The sequence below is a fragment of the Rhagoletis zephyria genome, unplaced genomic scaffold (genome assembly GCF_001687245.7).
Source record: "Rhagoletis zephyria isolate East Lansing unplaced genomic scaffold, Rhagoletis_zephyria_1.1 Rzeph_scaffold_00045, whole genome shotgun sequence".
NCBI classification, from domain to species: domain Eukaryota; kingdom Metazoa; phylum Arthropoda; class Insecta; order Diptera; family Tephritidae; genus Rhagoletis; species Rhagoletis zephyria.
In genome coordinates, this window is record NW_016157129.1 from 335,011 (window position 1) to 345,616 (window position 10,606).

Consider the following 10,606-nt stretch of genomic DNA (forward strand, 5'->3'; position numbering starts at 1 on the left):
ATAAGAAACCTATTTTCATTTAGGTACACTAAGTTTCGTTTCGGGTGTATTTCGTGATTTCTTTTTTTTTGTAGCACCGTGCTAGTGGTTCAATGAAATATGGTTAAAATTTGAAATAAGAAACATTGAGCAAGTGGCTATGCGGAATACACCAAGCACTAATTAAAGAATCAGACGCCTGAAAAAAGAAGTAAAATCATAGTTGTGTATACATATCCAATACGTGATGACAATTTTTTTTTTTACGGAAAAAATCCTACAGCAGCTTGAAAATCGGAAAAATGTATACCATTATTCATTTTCATTGTTTTTACAGTATCGTAGGGGTTTGGGTTAACCTTTCACTCCCTCTCAAGCTCTCCATCGCATGCGCCACCCTTCGGAATGCGCTTAACCTTGACATACTTACCCAATACGAGTGTATACCTCGAACTTGCGACTGCCACAGATTCAAATACAACCGAAGAAGTGTAAATGTGCTAAAAGCCAACTGGCAACGAGTGAGAGCTGCGGAATTTGCTCTTTAACGCGCAAACACTCTACGGTAAGCAAATGTGCAGTAATGCATACATTTATATGTTTGTATATATATGTATGTGCAAGTATATAAGAAATATAAAATAGGATGTGAGAAAAAGTTCTACAAATTGAGTGCAAGCACATCTCCCACAGAAATCTTAACCTCGCATGACACAATTGCTGAGCAGTGCGCCAGATTCGCACTCCCACCCTCTGGGTGTACACACCTAAAATAGGGGTGAGAAAAAGTATCGCCAAAAAAGATGAACAAGCAAAAAAAAAATAAACTAGTATACATTTCATTTTACATTTACATGCATATATTAATCAAAAAACAATTTATTATAATAGTTTTACTTCATTTACGGTTTGTATGCAGAAATTTCAACTTACGTTTTGGGTGAAGAATTATTTTTGCTTAATTTATGTTATTCGGTGTACTTACCTCATTTCCGATTGTGGTGATTTTTACACCGATTTCATCCTTTTCCAAATCGTGGGTGATGACATCGCCTGAAGTTTCACGCCCATTATGGGTCAGAAACACTCGTTGACCTGGTTGCAAATGAACGCCCATAATAGACCGAAATCCAGGACCTATTAAGTCCGACTCGCGAAACTCCTTTATCATGGCGTTACGACGCAAAGCTTGCGCTGGACTTAAGTGAGCGCTAATTGTGCGACGTGCCTCCATTATTATTAGCGTCTTGGACGACGATAATGGTGATGAGTCCAAAGAGTTTTGCATTGTTTGTGTCTTAAAATCGAAGCGTACTATATACTTGGTATCAGCAGTTAAATTTGTACCACTGTTATTAGATACAGCGTTGTCACTATCGGCCAATAGCGACGACGACGTGACAGTGGCAGTAGGAGGCGTTTTTACGTCCTGTATAACGCCAGAATACCAAAGACCATCAGGTCCAGGTGCACAAACTTTTGTACCGATAATTGAGCGTTTGGCTAAACGGCGACCAGTGGACATGGTTTTTTGAACAAAAATAATATCGAAGAAACCGAAAACAAAGATCAAAGAAAGCAATGGGGACAGAAGAATAGCACTAATAGTTATACACTTCAAAATTACGCGGTGAGAGGATTAGAGGATTTATATTAAACGATGCACATTGCGCTTGTTGCGGCCATTGTTATCTTAATAGGCAACTTTACTTTTGTACAAATTAAATGATTGTCGTCAGTTTTTATTCAAATAAAGCCGATTCTTATGTATTACTTTTCGACAACAAAGTTTTTATAATTTTGTATTTAATATATCTCTGCAACACTCCCTCTTTGTCACAAGATTTTATTGTACATACTTTGAAGTAGAAACGATCATTTGTTACCTCATTTATTTGAATTTTCTGGCACCTTTATGATTTTCCATTGGTTTGAAAACTTTTTATATAATTTTCTGCTGTAATAAAATACTCCGTTGATGGTGATAAACAGAAAAAATTTGTGCACGAGAAGGATACGAGTATTTTATTTGTATTTTGTATGTGTAATTTGAGTTTGTTTATAATTTGGTACCAAAATATTAACACCCAGTTACATTAAGTGCGCTACTCGGATAATTTATGCTTGAACGAGGAAAGTAATGTAAGGAGATATATAAATATTCTCCGGTAAAGTATTATTTTAAACGTGAAATCTTAATGGTTTGGGTTATGGATGCACACAAAATTTACAAAATACTTCAATCGCTATCCGAATAAATGGAAGCTATTATTTCACAAATTCTTTTTTTCGTTTAGCAATTTCTATTTTTGCTTAAAACTGTTCACTTTGTGATTCCGAAATTTATTTTACAGTTTATGAAATATTCTCACTTGGATTTCATCATCATTTCATTTCACCCCGGTAGTCTCATTACTTTGCAACTCAAATTTTTTAACTTTTCACAATCACTAAGTTTCCATAAAATTTTTGAAATACAAATATTCGAATTGCTTTGTTTTGGTTCAAATTTATCTATAAACATAAGAAAATGTAATAAAATTATCTTAGTCCGAATGGCTGCTCAATATTTTTAATTATCTTTATTTTGAATTTGGGTTATATTAAACATCGTGAGTATATTTGTCTCTCTCTCTCTATCTCTACCTCTCTCATTTGCGCTGGGTGTCTTAATCTCTCGTGTTTTATCTTGGTCTTCAGCAGGTTACTAATGTTGAAAAATTTTACGTAGTCCAACTGTGTCTCCAAGTACTTGCCTACGTTTAGAGCTATGTTTAAGAGTTTCGACAATATCTGCAAAAAGTTGCAATAATAGTAATGCAACATCAAGTTGTTGCGACTTTCCGATAAGTTCGTTAGTAGGTTTTGAACACTTCTGAATTTGTTGTGTCTGTTGTTTTGCAAAATTGTTTGTACCGATATTTTTATTGTTCTTTTGTATCAGTTCTTCTTTTAAATTTGGCTGTTGTGTGGACGACGATTGTATGGATTCGCGTGATAAAGAGGCGGCCGCATATTTGGCTTCACTCATAACATTCGCCACTTGCTCGACTCGTTTCGTCTTAAGCGTTCTCTGCTGTTTCAATTTATGCCTTAGCATAATCTACCGATTTTCTTATAGTGTTGGTTAAATCAACACTTTCGACTTGAAAACTGCTCCGCAACAAAAATCAGAGCACTTTTCGCCACAAATCAGAACAAACAAAAAAGCACAAGGTGTCTTACAACGAATGAAAAAAAAACGTTGAGAAATACCGATTCCGCAAAAATGCACTTGCCACTGCAATGTCAAACCAAATTAAATAATTTGAGTAGGTTGTTCAGTGTTTAAAGAAAAAAGCAATACAGAAAACGGGTTGTGTAATTTTTAGACTTATTCTCCTTTTTTGCACTCAAGGCAAAACGTTATTCAAGTTCAGAAATATTGTTTGCACAATTATCGGTGCTTGTTATTGCTATTGTTTTTTTTTTATACTTATATTCGCAATGTTTGTTGTTGTTTTGACATTCACACACAGACGCTCGTTTGTCGGCCGGCTCGGCAATACGAGTATCTTGGAAATATGCACTTGTTTGCTATTGTAATTGCTTTCGTTTTTTATCTTTTGTTGCCTGTATAGAGGTAGTTTTTAGATTTCACTTTGAAAATCCAAATACGAACACTTCTACAATATTTTGTAAAAAATGTGTTAATACTTCGCTTTAATTAAATATTTTTTTATATTGCTTTATTCATAGGGAATTACTTAAGCACTTAGCACAACTCGCAGTTGTTCTTTACGGAAACAGTGTTCGGAGCATGTGAATTTGAAATGATTTTGATAGCACTATATTCGTATGTTGGTTCGTGCATATTTAATTTTAATTAAATTTATAGCACTGCGCGAGTTTTCGAATTGCACTTAATTTGCGTTCATTGGTAAATTTCACTTGCCCGGCAATATGCAGCATTATTTACATTCCCTCTTATCAATCAGTCACAACGAATGCACTGCCAATTCGAGTGCGTTTCGGGGATTGGTAGGTAGGTATACCCTTATCTTGAAGCTCAGTTAGGTTGTCAGCTGATTAGTCACAAGGAAGATTGAAAATGTGTTGTAATTCGATTTATTCTCCAAGGAATTTGCATACATGTTTTTGGAATCGTATTTGTACAATTGGAGGCGGGAAGCTCACACAATACGCTTGCTTTTCACTTGTTCGAGGGCGAAGAAACAACACTTATCGTCTGGACACGAGAGTTGCCTATCAACGACTGAATTCATCGAACGTGAATGCTGGTTTTCAGTGTTGCGTTGTTACGTCGTTTCATGCTCCAATGTGCCCGGCAGCGGGTTGCCTTGCCGTGCGAGCTGCTGTAGTATATTTCATTTGCTCAGCGCTGTTATGCTCTGCTCTGTTGGATCGCGACGGCGGCGAGGTAAGCAAAAGAAGAAGGAACCAGAAAACATAAACTAAAACAGAAATAGCAACTGAGCGTTAGAAACAGCCCCATCAACGTCAGCAATGAAAACTGAAAACAATAGAAATCAAAACACCAAAAAGCCATACATATGTACATATGTATGTATGTAAATACATGGATATGTATGCATAAAGATGTGTATCTATATGAATTTATGAAAATACTCGAAAACATTTGGCAAGCAACTCAACATAAGAGAGGTAGCACTCTCCCAACTAAGAAGACTGCAGCATATACATATATATACATATATGCTGGCACATCAACGATGCAATACAAAATAAAAAGAAAAAACTACTTAAATGAATCCTAACCAATCCCACATTCAACTTCATATCTCACAGACTGGGCAATACCAGATACTGCGTCGGTTCGTTCTCTTTGCCACCTGATTCTGATAATTTCCGGTAGTAGTCCCCAACGCCACCACCACAACAACCAGTACGAAATTATTCGCTCACTCTCTTTACACTCTCCCAGTGCTCTTACAACACAAAAGCAAACACCAATATCTGCTTTGGCTTGTATCTACCAGCTGTTCAACAAAATACCTTTTCTACGACCTACCAAGAAACCAACCAACTAAGAGCAGTTGAACAAGAATTCTCGCACTCACTGCCAACAATGGCCAACTGAAAGGCATTGTTTATTTGGTTATAGGTCGTTACTGCATTGAGTATATTAATAAAAGTGCACCTGTACTCGGTAAATTCCCATTCCAAGAGATACATTCTCATAAACGATGTGCTTATACCACAAATTTATATGTTTACGTAGTTCTGTGAAAATATGTATGCATGCATATAAAGTCTAACAGTATCTATACTGTCCTAGTGTATGGAGTAAGCGTAGCGGGTGTAAAGAACAAAGAAATAAACTGAGTTTGAACATTTGGCAAACCTGACAAGACCAGTGCAAACTTAGATTAGATTGTTAGAGGCTATGCACTACGACCTTAGGTCTATTGTGCAAACTTAGAAAGGCGTCCACTTCGATAACCTATAAATAACAAAAGTTTCGGTATTCGTATAGAAGTTCGTGCATACTGTGGATGCAAAGAACAACCCATGAACTAAGGCCGCCGTCTCATTTCACCTGGGGTCTAAATTCATTTTCTGAATCCCAAAATAAATTTTGTCCTCGCGGCCTAATTTTTACACACCTGCCCTACCGTAGTCTTGGAGATCACCGACCCGCACGTAGCCATACTCAAATTATGGGTGAAACACTTTTTTAGTCTATTTTATGGCAGCAGCACTAAAGAAGTGGAGAAGTCAAACCCGAACCCCCAGTCAATGAGGATGGAGTCAATGTCCCACCGCCTCATTATGATAAAGTTACTCGGCTGAAAAACAAAGCTGCTGGAGCATGAGAGTGAATCGCCTTCCCTAAAACCTCGCTTGGTCTCAAGCGGCGCGGAGAGGTCCTTCCCAATTTTGACGTAGCTGTAAGTTGTGCTCAACGTAACTCTACATAGCCGTATTAGCTTTGCGGAGATCCCAAATTTAGACATGGCATTGTACAGGCAGCTTCTCTTCGTGCTATCAAAAGCAGCTTTAAATCAACACAAAGATGGCGTGTGTCGATTTGCCTATCGAGTGTCTTTTCCAGAATTTGTCGCGCTGTGAAAATCTGGTCAATGGTTGACTTACCAGTTCTGAAGCCACACTGATAAGGTCTAATCAGTTGGTTCGTAAAGGGCTTCAGCCTTTCACACATTATAGTCAACAGGACCTTATATGCAATATTATGAAGGCTTACTACGCGATAATTGGCGCAAACGGCGGGATCTCTCTTATTGTGGATTGGGCAAAGTACACCGAGATTCCAATGTATTTCATGTATTCTTTAAACCAAATTCTGCTTGATAGCTGGTACATGCGCTTGACTAGCTCTTCGCCGCCGGCTTTGAACAGCTCTGCTGGAATACCGTCGGCTCCGGGGGCCTTGTTGTCTTTAAGCCGCCATATTTCTGTTCTCACCTCGTCTTGGTCAAGTGGAGGAACGTGAGCTTCTTCCCTATGCATTGATTCGGGTTCTTCTTCTTCAAACACGTCACCTGTGTTGCCATTCGGAAGCGTTGAGAAGTGTTCCCTCCAAGTGTACTCTGGACATCTGTTACAAAATTTCCATCTTCTCGATTCTTTATTTTGAATAGACGTCCCTGCTGATCTCCCGGCATCGTTAAACTGCCGCTCGCGTAGCTATTGTCTGCTTGGTGGCTTTGTATACTCCGTATTTCTCTGCAGCAGCCGCGCGGCAGTCTTCGTCATACCTGTTCCTGCTCGGGCGGTAGTATCCCACTACCTTTTCCGCAGCGGCACGAAGTGATTGGGAGATGGATTCCCATTGCTCATTTATATCCGGTCGTTGAAGAGTTTCTTGTTTAAGAAGGACTGAGAGACGATTGAAAAATTTCTCAGCAATCTGCTGTGAATACAGCTTCTCGACGGCGAACTTTCGCCGCGTTGTCTGATAGACGTTCATCATTGCACAGAGGCGCATGCGGACCTTGGCTGCAACAAGGTAGTGATCCGAGTCCAGAGATGCCAGCCTTATATTTTTCGAGGACATCCAGCAGCACCTTCCCTAGAGGGTCCGGACATTCCAAGTGCATGTCCGTAAATCATAGTCTTTATTTCGTAAGCAAGGGTCGTCAACGTGTGATCATCCGAGGCCATTTTGTTCCTTTCATTGGTAGGCATTTTTACGTGGGGGGTTCCAAACCAGCGCACAACCATTACTGGCATGAGTGGCTTTTCAACTGGATACACGTTTATATAGCGAACTGCTTGCTGCATGACAGAGGATTCAGACTTGGGTCAGACCGAATAAGTCGGAGTGGCCCCACCGAAGCTTCCTCTCTTTCTGTCGTGACCCAAGGCTCCACTCGGGTTGGTTACCGCATCTCGCACATGGGTTTTATTTTTTATTTTTAGAGTCGGGATTGAGTATAGCCGCGCAACTGTAACTGCATACCAAGAGGAACGGTTATAGCTCATTGCACTCCAGGGTAGTTTTAGGGTGGCAAATCCGCCATAGATAAGGTATTCGCTATACGCCAATCTTGGATAAGACTACCGAGAATAGCATCGACACACACTGTATATTTATCGGTTTCAAATCCGCTTTCGACAGAACAAGAAGAAGTTGTCTTTATTCCGTTGAGCAGTAACAGCTGCTCGGTACGTCCTCTCAAAGCCGTTTGATACGAAACGAGGCTTCAGAAAATTTCTTTATTTCTTTAATCGGATGTTGGAGTATATAATAAGAGCCGCAAAACTGAACAGCTCGGGCACAATGCTTTACCAGAGCGTAGAATTCTGTCTTATAAGAATTGGATAGAGAACGAGGACAAAACGAGTTATCTCCTGTCGTCACACAAACAGACAGAGCCTAAGCGTATTGGCATCCACGTTACCCTTTTTTGTAAGTAATAATTTAAGCAATGCATGGTTTTACGCTACTTAAATAAAGTTCGGGAAAGTATTGCGGAAATATAAATAAGATAACACTACTAAAAAAAATCTAAGTTCGGACGGAGCCGAACATTAAATACCCGGGTTTCCGAAAACTCCCGCTACATGGTAAGCGGGGGTGGTTTTATCCCTATTTCAAACATCTTCGATAAACTTATATAGTTATATGTGGGCGGTGTCACGGTCATTTTCCTGAATTCCGTAATAATGTAACTTCTTTTCAAGGGATTGTTGTTAGTATCAATTTTGGGTATATTAGCTTCCTTATAATAATAATAATAACAGATTGGCGCTTACACATATGTTAGTTTTCGGCCGAGTTTCTCCTCCGATTTGTGGCGTGCGCCTTGATGTTGTCACACAAAGCGGAGGGACCTACCGTTTTACGCCGACTCCGGACGGCGATTGTATTTTTATGAGAAGCTGTTCTTCATGGCAGAAATACACTCGGAGGTTTGCCATTGCCTGCCGAGGGACGACCGCTGTTAAGAAAAAACCTTTTTTTCGATATTTTTGCGATGTTGTTTCACCAAGGTTTGAACCCAGGTGCTGCGGAGTGGAAGCGCGGACTGCTTACCACTACACCACAACTTCCTTCATTTTCCAAATATTAAAGTTTCAAGCAGTTCAGAAATTTAGTGTTATATCAAAAGTGGGCGTAATTTTAGTAAACGGTGACATGTAATAAGAGCAACGGAAATAAGGTCAATTGACTTTATTTTCCACCCTGGTGCGAAATAAAGTCAATTGACATTATTGCCTTTTTAAAAGCTTAATAAAATCCATTGACACAACGCTACGCCGGAACAATTTTTATTGAGCTTGCGGCCGTTTTTTAAGGAAAAACTTATTGTGGAAAAGCAACAATAATTTGAAAAAATGGTCTCTAATTGTATTGTATTGTTGCTTTTCCACAACAAGTTTTTCATTAAAAACGGCCTCAAGCTCAATAAAAATTGTTGAATATAATTATTATAAGGCCACAAAATAATAAAAACATATATTCAAATTATCAATTAATGAATCAATTAATGAATCAATTAATAAATCAATTAGTACAAACTGGGTATCAATCGAAATGGCTTTGAANCAAAATAATAAAAACATATATTCAAATTATCAATTAATGAATCAATTAATAAATCAATTAGTACAAACTGGGTATCAATCGAAATGGCTTTGAGATGCTTTGTTTCCTGACGTCAGAGAGAAAAATAACAAACGCAGTTATACTATATCTGGCTCCTAGTTTTGGGAATATATTGATTTTTTCGTGTGTTTTAAAAATTTTTGGTTTTTGTCGCACGGTATTACCAAGATATACGCATGAAATTATAAGTGGGCGTGGCTACGCCCATTTTCCAAAAAGGTATAATATTACTATTTTACGTCTAAAAGTCATTGTAAATATCAATTTTCTGTTAATAAGCTGCAGAAGTTACAAAAATATCTCAGTTTTCGTATCTCTGAAAACCTTTATGTGGGAAGTGGGCGTGATTACGGTCCGACTTCGCCCATTTTTAATACCAACCTATCTTGAGTAAAGGGCAATCGACGACCCAATTTCGTTCAGATATCTGAATTTTTGCTCGAGTTATCGTGTACACGTACGGACGGACGGACAGACACGGCTTAATCGATTTCTCTATTCATTCTGAACATTTATGTATACATTTGTCTATATCTATCTGGATTCGTTTTGGCTGTTACAAACAGCCGTTATGTAAACAAAGTTATAATAGCCTTGTGCACAAATGCGCTCGGGTATAAAAACCTATTGGGTCGTATTCATAGTAAAAATTAAGTTCATACTTAAATATAGTTGTGGTCTATACGGAAAAAAAAATTCAAAACCAATAACTTACTTACAAAAAAATTTTTTATTATAGCTTAAAATTATTGTAACCAATATAGCTAGATATGTTGTACAAAAACACATAAACAGAAGTTCACAAAAGTTGATATAAAACTATTCGTCGATTTAAATAGTTAATATTTCACTGCGCATGTTTATTTTACGGGGAGGAAGCATCGGAAGCCTCACCCCTACCGTCATGTACCGTTCCCCTGCCGGTACTACCGTCAAGGATTTCGTCGGGATTATTACACTGCGACTGCTCAAGTTATAGATCTACTGAAGCACAAAAAATATGCTNAATTAGTACAAACTGGGTATCAATCGAAATGGCTTTGAGATGCTTTGTTTCCTGACGTCAGAGAGAAAAATAACAAACGCAGTTATACTATATCTGGCTCCTAGTTTTGGGAATATATTGATTTTTTCGTGTGTTTTAAAAATTTTTGGTTTTTGTCGCACGGTATTACCAAGATATACGCATGAAATTATAAGTGGGCGTGGCTACGCCCATTTTCCAAAAAGGTATAATATTACTATTTTACGTCTAAAAGTCATTGTAAATATCAATTTTCTGTTAATAAGCTGCAGAAGTTACAAAAATATCTCAGTTTTCGTATCTCTGAAAACCTTTATGTGGGAAGTGGGCGTGATTACGGTCCGACTTCGCCCATTTTTAATACCAACCTATCTTGAGTAAAGGGCAATCGACGACCCAATTTCGTTCAGATATCTGAATTTTTGCTCGAGTTATCGTGTACACGTACGGACGGACGGACAGACACGGCTTAATCGATTTCTCTATTCATTCTGAACATTTATGTATAC

General features: G+C 38.2%; 1 protein-coding gene across 1 annotated transcript; it reads right to left on the minus strand.

The window, feature by feature from the left end:
- Positions 1-937: 937 nt before the first annotated feature.
- Positions 938-2,219, minus strand: LOC108367459 (uncharacterized). Its single transcript, XM_017622074.1, has one exon. It carries the CDS (start codon positions 1,502-1,504, stop codon positions 938-940), a length of 567 nt encoding a protein of 188 aa, XP_017477563.1. The 5' UTR covers positions 1,505-2,219.
- Positions 2,220-10,606: the final 8,387 nt, after the last annotated feature.